This window comes from Mesocricetus auratus, unplaced genomic scaffold (genome assembly GCF_017639785.1).
Source record: "Mesocricetus auratus isolate SY011 unplaced genomic scaffold, BCM_Maur_2.0 Super-Scaffold_100003, whole genome shotgun sequence".
Classification (NCBI taxonomy): domain Eukaryota; kingdom Metazoa; phylum Chordata; class Mammalia; order Rodentia; family Cricetidae; genus Mesocricetus; species Mesocricetus auratus.
In genome coordinates, this window is record NW_024429188.1 from 103,257,799 (window position 1) to 103,277,910 (window position 20,112).

The 20,112-nt window shown below is 42.2% G+C and overlaps 1 protein-coding gene across 1 annotated transcript in view; it reads left to right on the top strand.

Annotated features, from left to right (window-relative positions):
• The window catches only part of Adgrg4 (adhesion G protein-coupled receptor G4), a 122,359-nt gene that overhangs the window by 10,955 nt on the left and 91,292 nt on the right, over window positions 1-20,112 (top strand). Inside the window, exon 2 of the mRNA XM_040743909.1 lies at window positions 13,037-13,651. Coding sequence (XP_040599843.1) covers window positions 13,037-13,651 — 615 coding nt within the window. The remainder of the gene's footprint in view (window positions 1-13,036; window positions 13,652-20,112) is intronic.

Below are 20,112 nucleotides of genomic sequence, written 5' to 3' on the forward strand. Positions count from 1 at the left end.
CCCTACACCACAGAAAAATGGAGGAAGAAAGGAGGATCATGAGGGTAGGAAGAAGACGAGTGGGGAAGAAGGGTGCTGACAGGAGTGGGGAGGGGTTGATACAGGGTACTGAGTGTGAATGTGATCACAGCGCACTATATACAAGTATGAAGTTGTTTAAACTAAGAAACTCCACCACCACCGCAATATAACCTTGCCCCTGCATCTCTGTAAGTATATCTCTGCGTATATGTGTATTTGTCTAGAATAAACTGATGGAACTGGAATTGCAAGGTCAAAAGTATATGTACAATTATACACAATAACAATTGTCACAGACATTCACAAATTGCTCTTCAAAAATGTTTCTTAATTGGCCCTCCCACTAGCAGCATGTAAGAATGACTCATTTCCCTGCAGGCTTGTCAGTACTAGGTACTCTCAATTTGTGAACATTTTTAGCAGTCTTGATCAGGGCATTGTAGCACACACTTATATTCCCAGCACAGTGAGGGTTAAGGTAGAACCAGGAGGATCATGAGTTTGGAGCCAGCCTGGGCAACCTAGTAAGTTCTAGGGCACTTAGGCTATATACCAAGACCCTGTCTCAGAAGAAAATGGTTTTTAAAAACTTGTCTACTAGAAAGAAACAGCATACCATTCTTTAAATATGTTCGAAAATAGTGAAATGGTATACTTTTTTATATTATTAGTCTTCATATTTCTGATTTTGTGAATTGATCATTCCTTTCATCTGATAACTGGTTTTATTTAAGTGAATTGAAGAGAGAAGAGGCACTCAGAGACTACATAAGATTGTGATGTTCCCAATCTGTTCAGAAAATCTTGCCTCATTCCTCTTCTCTTGGGTACCATGCATATATCTCTTAGGTTCTTTCCTGTTTCCCAGACTCTCTATCAGTAGAAATACAGACTGGCACTATCCTGATCCATGTCTAAAATCCATATATGAGTGAGTACATACCATGTTTGTATTTTTGTGACTGGGTTACCTCACTCAGGATGGTTTCTTCTAGTGCCATCCAAAGAGGGGGAGAGAGAGAGTAGGTCATGGGGGAACAGGAAGGTTGAGTGGGGGATAAAATAGGGGGAAGAGGGAATCATAGGTTAGAAGACAGATCTGGCACCAGTGACACCTCTAGTGATCTAAAGGGATGACACCAACTGGCAAGCTAAGCAATAGTGGAGAGACCACCATGAATGTCCATTCCTGATAATGAACTTGATGTCTATAACCATCCTGGAGCCTTCATCCAGTGACTGATGGAAGCAGAGACAAACACCCACAGTTAAACACTGAATTGAACCCATGGAACCCAGTGACAGAGAGAGAGGAGCGATGAGCAAATTGGCAAAGAATGGGCTGGCAAAACCAGCAGAGGCAGCTGATCTGAACAGGGGAGAGCTCTTGGACCCCAAACCGACAGCTGGGAGGCCAGCATGGGACTGCTCCAGACCCTCTGAATGTGAGAGTCAGTGAGGAGGCCTGGGCAACCTATGGGGTCCTGAGCAGTGGATCAGTGTTTATCCCTGGCATAAAAACAGACATTGTGTGTCCATAACACAACGAAGGATGCTCTCTCAGCCTGGACTCATAGGGGAGTGCCTGGACCCTGCCCTGAGTGAAATGACAAACTCTAGCTATCTCCTATATGGAAGGAAGTGGCGATAGGGTGGGAGGCTGGGGGGATGGTGGGGCAGTGCAGGAGGAGGGGAGGGAGAGGGAACTGGGATTGACATGTGAAGCAAGCTATTTAAAATTAAAATAATACAATAAAAAAATCCAAAAAAAGATTGTGATGCATTGTTTTTAAAGGGATAAGTAAACCTTAGAGATTTATGCCCACCATAAACTGCATTCTTTTTAAATTTTTTTGTCTTTTTCATTTTTAAATTTAAATTAGAAACAAGGTTGCTTCACATGTCAATCCCAGTTCCCTCTCCCTCTCCCTTCCCTCCTCCCAAGCCCTCCCACAAACCTCCCCCTCCCCCATCCCCACTCCTTTTCCCAGGGAGGGTGAGGCCCTCCATGGGGGGTGTTCATAGTCTGTCATTTCATCCAGGGCAGGGCTTAGGCCCTCCCCCAAGAATCCAGGCTGAGAGAGCATCCCTCATTGTGGGACTGGCACCCAAAGTCCATTTGTATGCCAGGGATAAATACTGATCTACCATCCAAGGCCCCATAGATTGCCTAGGCCTCCTCCCTGACACCCACATTCAGGGGGTCTGGATCAGTCCCATGCTGGATTCCCAGCCATCATTCTGGGGCTCAAGAGCTAAGCCTTGTTCAGGTTAGCTGTTTCTGTGCGTTAAACAAGCCCAGTCTTGACCCCTATGCTCATTAGTCCTCCCTCTCTGTCACTTGGTTCCTTGTGTTCAGCTCATTGTTTAGCTGTGGGTGTCTGCCTCTGCTTCCATCAGTCATTGGTTGAAGGTTCTGTTTCCTAGACTCTCTGGCAGTGGGATTGTAGGCTGTCACTCCCCTGATCCATGTCTAAAATCCATGTATCAGTGAGTACATACCATGTTTGTCTTTTGTGACTGGGTTACCTCACTCAGGATGGTTTCTTCTAGTGCCATCCATTTGCCTGGAAATTTCAAGATTCCATTGTTTTTTTCCTGCTGAATAGTACTCTACTGTGTAAGTATACTACATTTTCTCTATCCACTCTCAGTTGAGGGGCATCTAGGTTGCTTCCAGGTTCTGGCTATTACAAATAATGCTGCTATGAACATAGTGGAACAGACGTCCTTGTTGTATTAATATGCATCTTTGGGTATATGCCAAAGAATGGAATTGCTGGGTCTTGTGGTAGGCTGATTCCCATTTTCCTAAGGAATCTCCATACTGATTTCCAAAGTGGTTGTACAAGTTGGCACTCCCACCAGCAGTGGAGGAGTGTTCCTCTTTCTCCAATACCCTCCAGCATAAACTGTCATTGGTGTTTTTGATTTTAGCCATTCTTACAGGAATACGATGGCATCTCAGAGCTATTTTGATTTGCATTTCCCTGATGGCTAGGGATATTGAGCACTTTCTTAAGTGTCTCAGCCACATAACCTGCATTCTTAAATGTTGTATTTGATGTTATTTTATTGATCTAAACAGAAAAACATTGTTAACAAACAGTAACAATCACTGATACCTGGACTTCATGGTGATTATCATCTTGTAGGTTTAATGATTTATTAGCCACATGATGATAAGATAATATCATCACATAAGCTGTCAACAGTAGGCATTCTTACATGTTGGTGCAGTGTGTATGTGTGTGTGTATGTGTGTTTGTGCGCTTGTGTGCACATGCAAGCTGAGGATGTGTGTGGAAAGTAATGTACATATGAGTCTCTGTGTAGAGGCTGTTAACTACGGGAATGGTGAGAGAGGGAGAGCATTACATGGCCAGTGAATGTCTGGAGACTCTTGTTTGCCATTACCCTCAGAAGCAGGAAAGTGATTACTTCTGTCAACCTGTGTAATGTGCCATCATAACCATCACTGTTTCAGACTGGTAGTACTGTTATTCCCACCACAAACTGGTGGGTATGGATTATAACTACATTCTGCCATGAAGCTTTTGGGTTTGGCTTGGGCTGCTGTGTGGGGACTGGAACTAAGTTGATGTTGGAAGATCTTCAGAAATTTGTATGTTAGCTTGTGGCTCCAAGGTTCGTAGTGGTAATTGTACTCCCACTCAATAGTGTCTTATGACACAGGAGCCTGCCTAATTTAAATTTTCATAGATATTATGAAGTTGCTTTTACCACAGCTTGAAACAGGCTCAGGAAACATTGTGGAAAAGGAGGCAGAAAGAATGTACGAGATGGATGATGGGGAGAAGTGCTGTGAAATGCTGTCTTTGGATGTGACATGTACTTCACACCTCTAAACTCCAGGTGCAGTGGTGACAAGACTGGGCCCATCAGCATTCCATCATAGATTTAGGAGGAGCCTTCTCCCTCCCAGAGCAGTTATAGACTGTTAAAATTATATATAGAGGGGAGCCGTATTCCTCAGTGATGTAGCCTCTCAAGCAAATACATCCAACACACTGGTGCATGCAACCCTAATTCAATGTAATGTGTTCACAAAAATAGACATGAAAGCAGGGAAGGAAGTATGGAAGAAGGGATTTGGTGGGAAGGGGAAATGGACAAGAGAGGATAATGGAAGATTTGCTCAAAGAACTATATATATATATATATATGTGTGTGTGTGTGTGTGTGTGTGTGTGTGTAAACCATTATATATATAATTGTAGAGCATTGCATATATAATTGTAGAGGAATAAATAAAAAAGCATATCGAGAAACAGGCCAGCTTCCCGGCCTGAGTTCCAGAGCCTGCAGATCGCCTGGGAACTGCACAGAGCTCCCAATCCCGGCGGGAGCATCAGGTAAACAGGCCAGCTTCCCGGCCTGTGTTCCAGAGCCTGCAGATCACCTGGGAACTGCACAGAGCTCCCAATCCCGGCGGGAGCATCAGGTAAACAGGCCAGCTTCCCGGCCTGTGTTCCAGAGCCTGCAGATCGCCTGGGAACTGCACAGAGCTCCCAATCCCGGCAGGAGCATCAGGTAAACAGGCCAGCTTCCCGGCCTGTGTTCCAGAGCCTGCAGATCACCTGGGAACTGCACAGAGCTCCCAATCCCGGCGGGAGCATCAGGTAAACAGGCCAGCTTCCCGGCCTGTGTTCCAGAGCCTGCAGATCGCCTGGGAACTGCACAGAGCTCCCAATCCCGGCGGGAGCAAAGCACCCCAGACTCCAGATCTTCTCTCCCACCAACGATTCCAGGAAAGGAGAGGAGGCTGGGAGTACAGGAAGTAGCTGTCCCTCTGGCATCATCAGGTAAACAGGCCAGCTTCCCGGCCTGAGTTCCAGAGCCTGCAGATCGCCTGGGAACTGCACAGAGCTCCCAATCCCGGCTGGAGCATCAGGTAAACAGGCCAGCTTCCCGGCCTGTGTTCCAGAGCCTGCAGATCGCCTGGGAACTGCACAGAGCTCCCAATCCCGGCAGGAGCATCAGGTAAACAGGCCAGCTTCCAGGCCTGTGTTCCAGAGCCTGCAGATCGCCTGGGAACTGCACAGAGCTCCCAATCCCGGCAGGAGCATCAGGTAAACAGGCCAGCTTCCCGGCCTGTGTTCCAGAGCCTGCAGATCACCTGGGAACTGCACAGAGCTCCCAATCCCGGCGGGAGCATCAGGTAAACAGGCCAGCTTCCCGGCCTGTGTTCCAGAGCCTGCAGATCACCTGGGAACTGCACAGAGCTCCCAATCCCGGCGGGAGCATCAGGTAAACAGGCCAGCTTCCCGGCCTGTGTTCCAGAGCCTGCAGATCGCCTGGGAACTGCACAGAGCTCCCAATCCCGGCGGGAGCAAAGCACCCCAGACTCCAGATCTTCTCTCCCACCAACGATTCCAGGAAAGGAGAGGAGGCTGGGAGTACAGGGAAGTAGCTGTCCCTCTGGCATCATCAGGTAAACAGGCCAGCTTCCCGGCCTGAGTTCCAGAGCCTGCAGATCGCCTGGGAACTGCACAGAGCTCCCAATCCCGGCGGGAGCATCAGGTAAACAGGCCAGCTTCCCGGCCTGTGTTCCAGAGCCTGCAGATCACCTGGGAACTGCACAGAGCTCCCAATCCCGGCGGGAGCATCAGGTAAACAGGCCAGCTTCCCGGCCTGTGTTCCAGAGCCTGCAGATCGCCTGGGAACTGCACAGAGCTCCCAATCCCGGAGGGAGCATCAGGTAAACAGGCCAGCTTCCCGGCCTGAGTTCCAGAGCCTGCAGATCGCCTGGGAATTGCACAGAGCTCCCAATCCCGGCGGGAGCCAAGCACCCCAGACTCCAGATCTTCTCTCCCACCAAAGAGACCAGGAAACTACAGGAACCAGGGAGACCAGGGGAGTAGCTGTTCCGGATCAGGTACAACAGGACCCAGCATAGGGTCCAGGGGACCAGGTAGGAGGCTAAGCGCCCCAGATTCCTGTTCTTCTTCTCTACCCACGGACCAGCATTTGGACAAGGCATAGAAGAACCACCAGATTACTGGACTTACTAGCACCCACCAAAGGGAACTCTGGTCCCCAGACCAGGAAGGGGCTCTTTCTGCACCCACTAAAAGAAGAGATGGGAAAGAGACAATACAAAAACACAGTCAGCAACAGAAAAACAAATATGACACCGCCAGATTCTAGAGACTCCACACCATCAAGACCCCAATATTCAAACGCGAAGGAAGCAGAAGAGAACGATCTTAAAAGCACTTTCATGAAAATGATAGAGGCCCTAAAAGAGGATATTGGAAAATCCCTCAAAGAAATGGAAGAAAAAACAAACCAAAAAATGCAAGAAATGGAAGAAAAAACAAACCAAAAAATGCAAGAATTGGAAGAAAAAACAAACCAAAAACGGCACGAAATGGAAGAAGAAATGAAGCAAAAAATGCAAGAAATGGAAGAAAAAGCAAAGCAAAAAATGCAAGAATTAGAAGAAGAAACATACCAAATAAGGCAGGAAATGGAAGAAGCAACAAAGCAAAAAATGCAAGAAATGGTAGAAAAAACAAAGCAAAAAATAAAAAAAATGGAGGAAGAAACAAACCAAAAAAGGCAGGAAAGGGAAGAAGAAACAAAGCACAAAATCCAAGAAATGGAACAAAAAGCAAACCAAAAAATGCAAGAAATGGAAGAAAGAACAAACCAAAAAATTCATAAAAGGCAACAAACGGACGAACAGATAAACAGAAAATTGCAAGAAGCAATGCAAATGCTGCAAGGGTTGAAAACTGAAATAGAGACACTAAAAAAAACACAATCTGAAGAAAGGCAGAAAATAGAAAAGCTGGACAAACAGTCAGGCACTACCAATACAAGCATTACCAACAGAATAGAAGAGATGGAAGAGAGAATCTCAAGTGTTGAAGATACATTAGGAGAAATGGATTTATCAACCAAAGAAAACCTTAAATCCAACAAATCCTTAACACAAAACATCCAGGAATTATGGGACACCATGAAAAGACCAAACCTAAGAATAATAGGTATAGAAGAAGGAGAAGAAATCCACCTCAAAGGGGCAGAAGGCATATTCAACAAAATCATAGAAGAAAACTTTCCCAACCTTAAGAAAGACATGCCAATGAAGGTACAAGAAGCCTACAGAACACCAAATAGAGTGGACCACAAAAAAAATCCCTCGCCACATAATAATCAAGACCCCAAACATACAGAATAAAGAAAGAATATTAAGAGCAGCTAAGGAAAAAGGTCAAGTAACATATAAAGGCAGACCTATCAGAATTACACCTGATTTCTCCATGGAAACTCTGAAAGCCAGAAGGTCCTGGATAGATATTCTACCTACACTAAGAGACCATGGATGCCAGCCCAGACTACTATACCCGGCAAAGCTCTCAATCACTATAGACGGAGAAAACAAGATATTCCATGACAAAACTAGATTCAACCAATATGTGTCCACTAACCCAGCCCTACAGAAAATTTTGGAAGGAAAACTCCAACCCAAGGAAGCTAACTACAACCAGAAAAACATAAGCATTAGAGAATCCCTCTCTACCAACAGCCAAAAGAACAAAGGGGCGAAATTCCACCCATAATTCCACCAACAACAACCATCGCAAATCGAAGAAGGATGAGCAATCAATGGTCATTAATATCCCTCAATATTAATGGCCTTAACTCACCCATAAAAAGACACAGACTAGCAGAATGGATTCGAAGACAGAACCCTTCCTTCTGCTGCATACAAGAAACACACCTCACCCTCAAAGACAGACATTACTTGAGAGTTAAAGGTTGGGAAAAATTTTTCAATCAAATGGACCCAAGAAACAAGCAGGGGTAGCAATCCTAATATCTAACAAACTAGACTTTAAAATAAAATCAATCAAAAGAGATGAAGGAGGTCATTACATACTCATCACAGGGGAAACCCACCAAGACGAAGTGTCTATCCTGAACATCTATGCCCCCAATACAAAGGCATCCACATTCGTTAAAGAAACATTATTAGAACTTAAATCTCATCTAAAGCCCCACACAGTTATAGTGGGAGATTTCAACACACCACTCTCACCACTAGACAAGAATACCAGACAGGAACTCAACAAAGAAGCAAAGGGTCTAATAGAAGTAATGACCCAACTGGGATTAACAGATATCTATAGAACATTTCATCCACATAAAAAAGAATATACCTTCTTCTCACCACCACATGGAACCTTCTCAAAAATCGACCACATACTTGGCAACATATCAAACCTCAGCAGCTACAAAAAAATTGGAATAACTCCATGCATCTTATCAGACCACCATGCCTTAAAATTAGAATTCAACAACAACACAAAGTGCAGAAAACCTACAAACTCATGGAAATTGAATAATGCTCAACTGCACCATCCCTGGGTCAAAGAGGAAATAAAAAAAGAAATTAAAGACTTCCTCGAACTCAATGAGAATGAAGACACAACATACCCAAACCTATGGGACACTTTGAAAGCAGTGCTACGGGGAAGTTCATAGCACTAAGTGCTCACATGAAGAAACAGGAAAACAGTTATACCAGAGAATTAACATCACAGCTAAAAGCTCTAGAACACAAAGAAGCAAACTCCCCCAGGAGGAGTAGACGCCAGGAAATAATCAAATTGAGGGCTGAAATCAACAAAGTAGAAACCAGGAAAACAATACAAAGAATCAATGCAACGAAGAGTTGGTTCTTTGAGAAAATCAACAAGATAGACAAACCTTTGTCCAAACTTACCAAACAGCAGAGAGTGAACACGCAAATTAACAAAATCAGAAATGAAAAGGGGGACATAACAACAGACTCTGAGGAAATCCAGAGAATCATTAGGTCATACTTTGAAAACCTGTACTCCACAAAATTCGAAAATTTAAAGGAAATGGATGACTTCCTGGACAGCTATCATTTGCCAAAACTAAATCAAGAACAGATAAGCAATTTAAATAGACCTATAACCCCTATGGAAATAGAAGCTGTCATCAAAAGTCTCCCAACCAAAAAAAGTCCAGGTCCAGATGGCCTCAGTGCAGAATTCTACCACAAATTCAAAGAACAGCTTATACCAATTCTTCTCAAAGTGTTCCACACAATAGAAGCAGAAGGGTCTTTGCCAAACTCTTTCTATGAGGCTTCAATAACCTTGATCCCCAAGCCACACAAAGATACAACCAAGAAAGAGAACTTCAGACCAATATCCCTCATGAACATTGATGCAAAAATACTCAATAAAATACTGGCAAATCGGATCCAAGAACACATCAAAACAATCATTCACCACGATCAAGTAGGTTTCATCCCAGGGATGCAGGGATGGTTCAACATACGAAAATCCATCAACGTAATCCACCATATAAACAAGCTGAAAAACAAAAATCACATGATCATCTCACTAGATGCTGAAAAAGCCTTTGACAAAATCCAACATCCCTTCATGATAAAGGTCTTGGAGAGATCTGGGATAACAGGGACATACTTAAACATAATAAAAGCCATATACAGTAAACCAACAGCCAACATCAAACTAAATGGACAGAAACTCAACGCAATTCCTCTAAAATCAGGAACAAAACAAGGCTGTCCACTCTCTCCATACCTTTTCAACATGGTACTTGAAGTTCTAGCTATAGCCATACGACAACAAAGGGGGATCAAGGGGATACAAATTGGGAAGGAAGAAGTCAAACTTTCACTGTTTGCAGACGATATGATAGTTTATATCAGTGACCCAAAGAACTCTACCAGGGAACTCTTACAGCTGATTAACACCTTCAGCAAAGTGGCAGGTTACAAGATCAACTCAAGAAAGTCAGTAGCCCTACTATATACAGATGATAAAAGGGCTGAAAGAGAAATCAGAGAAACATCACCCTTTACAATTGCCACAAACAACATAAAATACCTTGGGGTAACGCTAACCAAACAAGTGAAAGACCTGTATCGTAAGAACTTTGAATCTTTAAAGAAAGAAATTAAAGAAGCCCTCAGAAAATGGAAAGATCTCCCATGCTCTTGGATAGGTAGGATCAATGTAGTAAAAATGGCAATCCTGCCAAAAGCAATCTACAGATTCAATGCTATCCCCATTAAAATCCCAGCACAATTCTTCACAGACCTTGAAAGAACAATAATCAATTTTGTATGGAAAAACAAAAGACCCAGGATAGCCAAAACAACCCTGTTCAACAAGGCAACGTCCGGAGGCATCACTATCCCTGACCTCAAGCTCTATTATAGAGCTATAGTCCTGAAAACAGCTTGGTATTGGCACAAAAATAGACAGGCAGACCAATGGAATCGAATTGAAAATCCGGGTATTAACCCACACACGTACGAACATCTGATCTTCGACAAAGAAGCTAAAAATATACAATGGAATAAAGAAAGCATCTTCAACAAATGGTGCTGGCATAATTGGAGACTGGCATGTAGAAAAATGCGGATCGATCCATGTTTATCGCCATGCACAAAACTTAAGTCCAAATGGATCAAAGACCTCAACATAAATCCAGCCACACTGAACCTCTTAGAAGAGAAAGTGGGTGGTACCCTTGAAAGAATTGGTACAGGAGACAGCTTCCTGAACATAACACCAGTAGCACAGACAGTGAGATCAACAATTAATAAATGGGACCTACTGAAACTGAGAAGCTTCTGTAAGGCAAAGGACACAGTCAGCAAGACAAAAAGGCAGCCCACAGAATGGGAAAAAATATTCACTAATCCCACATCTGACAGAGGGTTGATCTCCAAAATTTACAAAGAACTCAAGAAGCAAGTCTCCAAAACAGCAAAGGACCCAATTAAGAAGTGGGCTGCAGAACTAAATAGAGAGTTTTCAATAGAGGAGTCTAAAATGGCTGAGAGGCACTTGAGAAAGTGCTCAACATCCTTAGCCATCCGGGAAATGCAAATCAAAGCAACTCTGAGATACCATCTCACTCCTGTCAGAATGGCTAAAATCAAAAACACCAATGACAATTTATGCTGGAGAGGATGTGGTGAAAGGGGGACACTCCTCCATTGCTGGTGGGAGTGCCAACTGGTTCAGCCACTTTGGAAAGCAGTATGGAGATTCCTCAGAAAAATGGGAATAAACCTACCACAAGACCCAGCAACTGCACTCTTAGGCATATATCCAAAAGATGCCCATTCATATAACAAAGATGTCTGTTCCACTATGTTCATAGCAGCTTTATTTGTAATAGCCAGAACTTGGAAGCAACCTAGATGTCCCTCACCCGAAGAATGGATAGAGAAAATGTGGTACATCTACACAATGGAGTACTATTCAGCAGAAAAAAATAATGGAATCATGAGATTCGCAGGCAAATGGATGACACTAGAAGAAACCATCCTGAGTGAGGTAACCCAGTCACAAAAAGAGAAACATGGCATGTACTCTCTCATATATGGATTTTAGACATAGATCTGGGGAGTGCCAGCCTACAATCCTATTGCCAGAGAGTCTGGGAAACAGAAACTTCATTTACTGGCTGGTTAAGTACTGAGCTGAACTCAAGAAAGCCAGTATCAGAGAGGGAGGACTGATGATCAAAGGGATTAAGACTGGGCTGGTTGAACCCCCAGAAACAGCTGACCAGACAAAGGTTAACTCTTGAATCCCAGGCATCAGCCTGGGAATCCAGCATGGGACTGATCAAGACCCCTGAATCTGGGTGTCAGTGAGGAGGCCTAGGTAATCTATTGAGCCTTGGACAGCAGATCAGTACCCATCCCAAGTATACACACGGTCTCTGGACTCCCATAGAACAATGTGAGGTGCACTCTCACCCTGAACTCTTGGGGAAGGGTCTAGGCCCTGCCCTATATGAAATGACAGACTATGGACACCCCCATGGAGGGCCTCACCCTCCCTGGGGGAATGAGGGGATAACGGGGGGGGATGGGGGGAAGGCACAGGAGGAGGGGAGGGAAAGGGAGAGGGACCTCGTACTGACTTGTGAAGCAACCTTGTTTCTTATCTAAATTTAAAATGGAAAATAAAAAAAATATTAATATAATAAAAAAAAAAAAAAAAAAAAAAAAAAAAGCATATCGATGAGTTGTCTTTCAGTGATTAAAAAGACTGTGAATAGCATCTCATGTAATCTTCAAATAATCCTAAAAACCCTTAAAGATAAGGGTTATCTGGCATAGACTCTAATGTAATTGATGGTTCCTTGTGTTGAAAGATGTTTAACCCTTTGGCTCCAAATCCCCATTTTTCTGAAGCAAACACTGAGGTTGGGAGAGGTCAGTTACTTGTTCAAGTTTGGATAGATGATGAGTGCCAGAGCCAGGGCTTCCAAACTGTCTGACTTTAGACGGTGATAACTGCTTCCGTGGATGACTTGAGGTCTTCAAGTCAATGTGGGTCTTAGGAAGAAAATGGGGGATGCCCTTGGTTAGAGCCATGTCTACCATTCCTGAGACCAAGCAGATACCCTAGAGCTTCTGTGCTGTCCAGTTATGCAGCCCTAAAGCCTTTGTCAGGGCCTTTCAGTGAGAAACAGTCTCAAGAGGCAGAAGAAATCAGTAATTTTGCTCAGAAAGAAGCATTGGAGAAACAAATTGCTGTTGCATCATGAATGTAATAAGGCAGTTAGGTGGGTGGAAATAATTCTCTTTTGATTATATGCATGAGGACTGTGTAGCAAATTTGAAGTCCAGGCCGCCTTTCCTTGGCCTTCTCCTCCCACTAGCCACACTTCTAACTATGTCTCCAAACTGCCCTGCTGGTGTGTGCTTGGGCAACACTAATCTAACTTTTCATATTAGCCCAGGTGAAATAGAATTACTGAGAAGCTCTTCTGCCAAAAGAATCACACATCAATGTCAAACAGAGATGTTTTTTGTATATCTATTATTTCCTTATCTGCATCAAGATTGACTCATAATTATATTGTACAGTTTGACTATACTGCCGAAGATGCTAGAAAGAAATAACTGAAATTTCATTTGTTTTCTCTTTTGTTTTTCTCCAAATTTGGGCAGATTCACTTTCATTGAAAGGAAAAAGGCTAGATTTTTATGGAAAAGGCAAGACATACGTCAGTCTGACCAACACCATGCCTAAACTCAGCCGGCTCACAGCATGCATTGATCTGATATCCATGACTTATGGCTCACATCGCTGGATGGCCTTCTCCTATATTACTAATAACACTCTTCTGGGCAGAGAAGATATAGACCTTGGACTTGGGGTAGACCATCAGCAGCTGATCCTGTACAGCTTTGGCAAGACCTTTTATATCAGCTATTACCTGATTCCGTTTCGCTGGCATACCATATGCTTGATATGGGATGGTGTGAAGGGAAGATTAGAGCTCTTCCGGAACAAAGAAAAGATTCTTGCAATAATGGATCAGCCACACAGCCTGCCTCCTAATGGGACTGTGGTCTTAGGACACTTTCCCAGGAATGGAGAGGGCCAGATTAAAACTGTGGTACCTCACTTCACCGGCAGCTTGTATTACTTCCAGCTCTGGGACCGCATCCTGGAAAATGAGGAGTTTATCACATGTTTATATGGAAATGTGATTAGTTGGGAAGACGATGTTTGGCTCATCTACAAGATGAGTCCAACTGTTGACAGGAGACTTCGCTGCTGTGAGTAACTTACGAAAGTTTTTCTTCAGCAAGGGTAGAATTGGTACATCACTGCTCTGTGCACAAATGAGGCTGAAATTATCCATTCCTAGATCAAGGCTCTGTCTTCCTCCAAGGCGCCTAAGGTTCCCACAATTTTGTTTGTCACTTGCTTTTTGATGTAGAGAAAACACTGTTTTCTTTTCCCCTTTATTTTAATATAGCTTCAAAGTCATAGAAAATATTTAAGAACAACAAATCTATAGATCTACCTACACTTGTCAATAGTTATCCCTTTTACATACACATACTTTGTCATTTCCCCATCTTCATCTCTTTTCTCTTCTTGTTGTGAATTCCGTCTGTCTGTCTGTCTGTCTGTCTGTCTCTCTCTCTCTCTCTCTCTCACACACACACCCCATCACATCTGAACAAGGCATGATTCTTATTTACTATTCTTGGTCTCAATGTATGTTCCATAAGGATTAGAAATTATCTTAATTGCCTCACAGTGATCAAAATGAAAAAAATTAACATGGATACAAATTAACATCTGATTCCTAACTCATCTTAAAATTTAGCTAATCATCCTAATAATTACCTTGGTAACTATTTTTATTTGGCTTAAGATCTGTTTTACAACCACACATTGCATCTAGTTACCAAGTTTCTTTATATACATCCCCAGTCTTTCCTTTTTTTTAAATTTTATTTTTTTACCTAGACATCGCTAGTATATAGTCCAGTTGTTTTGTGGGTCATCCCTTAGTTTGGATTTCCCTACATTTTTGGTAGCTAGATTCTGATTGTTAATTTTTGGTATAAATACTGCAAGTGATGCTATGTTTTCTCATATCAGTAGAAACATGGGCCAAATTGTCTCCATACTCATAATGATAAATTTGATCAATTGATTTTGATGTCTGTCAGAGTTTTTCACTGGAAATGTGTTATCCTTTTCCTTTGCAATGACTTTTTAGGGAGATGTTTGGAGACCATGTAAATATCCTCCTATCCAACTTTTATCCAATAGTTTTGCATATACCCATGGCTCTAACTTAGATCACTCACAACGATGATGGTGTCCACATTCATTAGCTAGTATTTATTCTTCTTTAAGGGAGACTTCTCTCTTCTTCCAAATTAGTTAGTTAATTCATGTTTATTTGTATATGCATGAACTTATGGATTCTAATTTTATTTATTAGGTTTCCAATTGTTACTGTTGTTTATTTTGATATGACAATTGTTCCATATTTGGCCAATGGGAACCTTTTAACCTGGTTTCCCTGTCCCTTTGACACATTCAATCATTCTTTGAATATTTTCTGGCTTTCTGGTAATAGAAGAATACTGCAGGCTCATTTCATACCATTTTTTCTGTTCAGCCTAAGAATCAGACATTTTGCCAAGGATACCTGGTTCCTTTTGCTGAACACACACACACACACACACACACACACACACAGTATATAATATTTCTATTATATATGGTAATTCATATATGTGACATATACACACATATACACATACACCATAAAATTTACTTTTCTTGTAGGTAAAATGATGTTGATCAAAGTCTTCTTGGAATTATATTTGCATTTTTATCCTTTTTTCTGGTTTTGAGATGGAAATATGGGTGTTTTTTCTCGATACAATGCAATTTTCCTTTCAACTTCCAAACATGACCAATAATAGCAGCCCTGAAGTACATGTGGTCAGTGACAACAGGATTTTTCACATTTCTAGAAATGTATGTGTTTTGTCTTTTTGACTTTGGGGGCAAGTTAGGTAAAGCATGGGGCCTAAGTCTAAATCCAGGAATAATCACACAAGGTGTGGGGATATGCTTTCCCCAGTAGTCTGGGTTCTGACTGGGTTAAAGACAGTGGACACACTGCACTAGGTTTCTGTTGCTTTGAGATTACTGTGGAAAAATATAAAAGTTATTCCTTATGATTTTAGCTGAAGACACTTTGTTTTTGTTGAGTTCCCCCCTTTTTGAGATCTTCCAAAGAAAGGAGACTGGTTCTAGCTGACTCTAATTACAAAACTGCATTAGAGATTAGAAATCAAGATTGAATGGCGTATAAGGTATAAAGGAACTTTACCTTTGTTCCCAGGATTCATAAGTACAGCCCTTATAAATACACAACGAAGCCTTCTCCCCCTCCTCCCACCATATGGCTGATAAATAACCAAGTCTAACTAATATTAAGATGCTGCACAACCCTATTTATTTTTATCTATTGTATACGTTCTAATATACAATCTGTTGTCTTGAGTCGAGTCCTTGTGGATATAATACATAAATAATCCAACATAACAAAGGAAAAGCATCATTATCAAAACTGACAATTGAGCAAAAGAGTAGAAAATCTTCTCTCTACTATTCGGTTTCTTCAAGTGTTCTTTCTAAACCTTTGAATAGGAGGTCCTAAACCAAGGACTAGCATACCCTAGACTGAGTTGAAAAAGTCTTGAAATTGTCTAAAGCAGCCAAGTAGGTTTTTCCCCTGAAGACAGGGGCTCTAGTTTCCAGCCTATTCTGATAATAATAGTTGCTGTCTTTTACTAAGTTCTTACCAAGGCCTAGGCATTTTACAGATAAAAATAGAGGTGATAAGTATTCTCTGAGGTTACCAGTAAAGTAAGTTGTGCAGCTGGCATTTGAATAGAGATGTGTTACACATTCCATGCTCCTTTCACTACTACACCATGCAGGACTGTCTAAGCTAGTGGTCCTCAACCTTCCTAATGCAGAAACTCCTTAGTAAAGTTCCTTATGTCGTGGTGACCCCCAACCAGAAAATTATTCCATTGCTACTTCATAACTTTAATTTTGCTTCTGTTATGAATTTCAGTGTAAATATCTGCCATGCAGGACATCTGATATGAGACCCCCATGCAAGGGTCATTCAACCCCCAAAGTGGTCCTGACCCACAGTTGAGAACCACTTGTCTAAGGAGACTCTGTAGTCCCTACAAGCATATGGAGTCTTAGGGGCTTCCTTTGCATGGAATTTCTGTGCTGATTATCCATTTGCAGGAATTAACTAGAGTTACTGCCATCATTAACACTAAAGGATGGGTAACAGCATAAGATTTCTTTCATTTCTGTCTTCATCATGTGACAGCTAGGAAAATGGTAGATAAATACGAGGGACTATAACATACCTAGGTCTAACTTATGTCTAATAAATTTGTTTTTATGGTCTGGTCCATTGAAGGATTACGACCCTAAAAAATAAATTTTAATAAGCACATTACTAGGTTACAAATCTCAATAAATCTATTTACACATGAAATATATATGCATTTATGTTTATATTCATGAGAACAAGGCTTTGGGAGAAGATGTAAGAGGAAACCATGAACCCTATCTGGGTTTAATGAGCATATATTCGTGACAATTGGAGATAACTTAGGAATATTTAAACAGCATGGTGATAAATAATAACAGTAAAGGTGCTAGTCATTGTGAATTTGTTTCTGGAGAGATTAAAGCTTCTTTTCTTTAGTTCTAAAAATATTCACAATGCAATATACATGGTTGTGAATAAAATAGATTTTTTGTTTGTTTTCGAGACAGGGTTTCTCTGTTTTGTTTTGGAGATTTTTAACAATACAAAAGTGTGCAAAACAAAATTTACTGTTCACTTTTTCCATAGAGAAACATATTTTTAAAATATATTTTATGATGTATATAAGTACATATGTACATATGCATGTGTATGTATGGTATGTATAATTAATAAATAAAACATATATGCATAGCTACATATTGCCCTACAACTTGACTTAACAATATTATTATCATGGCATAAAAGTACATTTAAATCTATATTTGGAGCTGTTTATATTTCATATAACAGTTGATTTAGTTGACTAATAGTTGATGGATATTTAAATTGCACCAGACAATGCCACAACAAATTTCCTCATGTGGGTATATATCTTGATATACTTTGTAGAATTCATTCTTAAGAGTACTATTTTTAACCAGGCAGTGGTGGCGCAAGCCTTTAATCCCAGCACTCGGGAGGCAGAGGCAGGTGGATCTCTGTGAGTTCGAGGCCAGGCTGGACCAACAGCCTCCAAAGCAATACAGAGAAACCCTGTCTCATAAAAACCAAAAAAAAAGAGTACTATTTTTATTCTTTTTTTCTCTATTTTTATTTAAATTAGAATCAAGCTTGTTTTACATGTCAATCCCAGTTCCCTCTCCCTCACCTCCTCCCTGCACCCCACTAACCCCCATCCCATATCCTTTCTGCTCCCCAGGGAGGGTCAGGCCTTCCATGGGGAATCTTTAAAGTCTGTCATAATCTTTGGAGCAGGGCCTAGGCTGAGAGAGTATCCCTCTATGTGGAATGGGCTCCCAAAGTCCATTCCTATGCTAGGGATAGATACTGATCTACTACCAGAGGCCTCTTCACTGACACCCACATTCAGAGGGTCTGGATCGATCCTATGCTGGTTTCCCAGCTATCAGTCTGGGGTGCATGAGCTCCCCCTTATTAAGGTCAGCTGTTTCTGTGGGTTTCACCAGCCTGATCTGGATGGACCCCTTTGAGCATCACTCCTCCCTTTCTGCAACTGGATTCCAGGAGTTCAGTTCAGTGTTTAGCTGTGGGTGTTTGCTTCTGCTTCCATCAGCCACTAGATGAAGACTCTAGGATGGCATATGAGTTAGTCATCAATCTCATTATCAGAGATGGGCATTTAAGGTAGTCTCTCCACTATTGCTTAGATTGGTAGTTGGGGTCATCCTTGTAGATCTGTGGACATTTACCTAGAGCCAGATTTCTCTTTAATCTATAATGGCTCCCTCTATTATGGTATCATCTATAATGGCTCCCTCTATTATGGTATCATTTTTCTTGCTCTCCTCTATTCTTTCCCCGACTCAACCTTCCTATTCCCTCACATCCTGTGCTCCCCTCATCTTCTCTCTTTCTCTTTCTTCTAGGTCTCACTCACCTCCCTCCATGCTCCCAATTTGCTCAGAAGACCTTGTCCCTTTCCCATTCTCCAAGGGACGATGTTTCCTAGTTAGGGTCCTCCTTGTTTCCTAGCTTCTATGGCAGTGTGGATTGTAGGCTGGAAATTCTTTTCTCTATGTCTAAAATTAATACATGAATGAGTATATACCGTGTTTTTTTGTGATTGGGTTACCTCACTCTAGGTGGTTTCTTCTAGTTCCATCCATTTACCTGCGGATTTCAAGATTCCATTGTTTTTTTCCCTCTGAGTAGTACTCCATTGTGTATCACATTTTCTCTTCAGTTGAGGGGAATCTAGGTTGCTTCCGGGTTTTAGCTATTACAAATAATGCTGCTATGAACACAGTGGAGCAGATGCCCTTGTTGTATGAATTTGCCTCTTTTGGATATATGCCTAAGAGTGGGATTGCTGGGTCTTGTGGTAGACTGATTCCCATTTTTCTGAGGAATCTCCATACCGATTTCCAAAGTGGCTGTATGAGTTTGCACTCCCACCAGTAGTGGAGGAGTGTTCCCCTTTCTCCACATCCTCTTCAGCATAAGCTGTCATTGATGTTTTTGATTTTAGCCATTCTTTCTTTTTTAATTTGTTTTTTAAATTTTAAATAGCTTGTTTTACATGTCAATCCCAGTTCCCTCTCCCTCCCCTCCTCCCGCACCCCCCATCCCCCCCAGCCTCCCACCCTATTGCCAAATCCTTCCACATAGGGGAGAGATAAATAGAGTCTGTCATTTCACTCAGGGTAGGGTCCAGGCACTCCCCTAAGAGTCCAGGTTGAGACAGCATTCCTCTTTGTGCTATGGACACACGATATCTGTTTTTATTCCAGGGATAAACACTGATCCACTGCTCAGGGCCCCATAAGTTGCCCAGGCCTCCTCACTGACACTCACATTCTGGGGTCCGGATCAGTCCCATGCTGGCCTCCCTGCTGTCAGTCTGGGGTCCAAGAGCTCTCCTCTCTTCAGATCAGCTGTCTCTGCTGGTTTTGCCAGCCCATTCTTTGCCAATTTGCTCATCGCTCCTCTTTCTCTGTCACTGGGTTCCTTGGGTTCAGTTCAGTGTTTACCTGTAGGTGTTTGCCTCTGCTTCCATCAGTCACTGGATGAAGGCTCCCAGATGGTTATAGACATCAAGTTCATTATCAGGAATGGACATTCAAGGTGGTCTCTCCACTATTGCTTAGCTTGCCAGTTGGTGTCATCCCTTTAGATCACTAGAGGTCACTCTGGTGCCTGATCTGTCTTCTAACCTATGATTCCCTCTTCCCCCCTATTCTACCCCTCCTCTCAAACTTCCTGTTCCCCCATGACCTACTCTCTCTTCCTCTTCTCCCCCTCTCTTCTTCCCAGCTCCCACTCCCCCCCCACCCCTCGCCATGTTCCCCATCTGTTCAGAGGATCTTGGTCATTGCTCTTCTCTTGGGTACTATGCATATCTTTTAGGTTCTTTCCTGTTTCCCAGACTCTCTATCA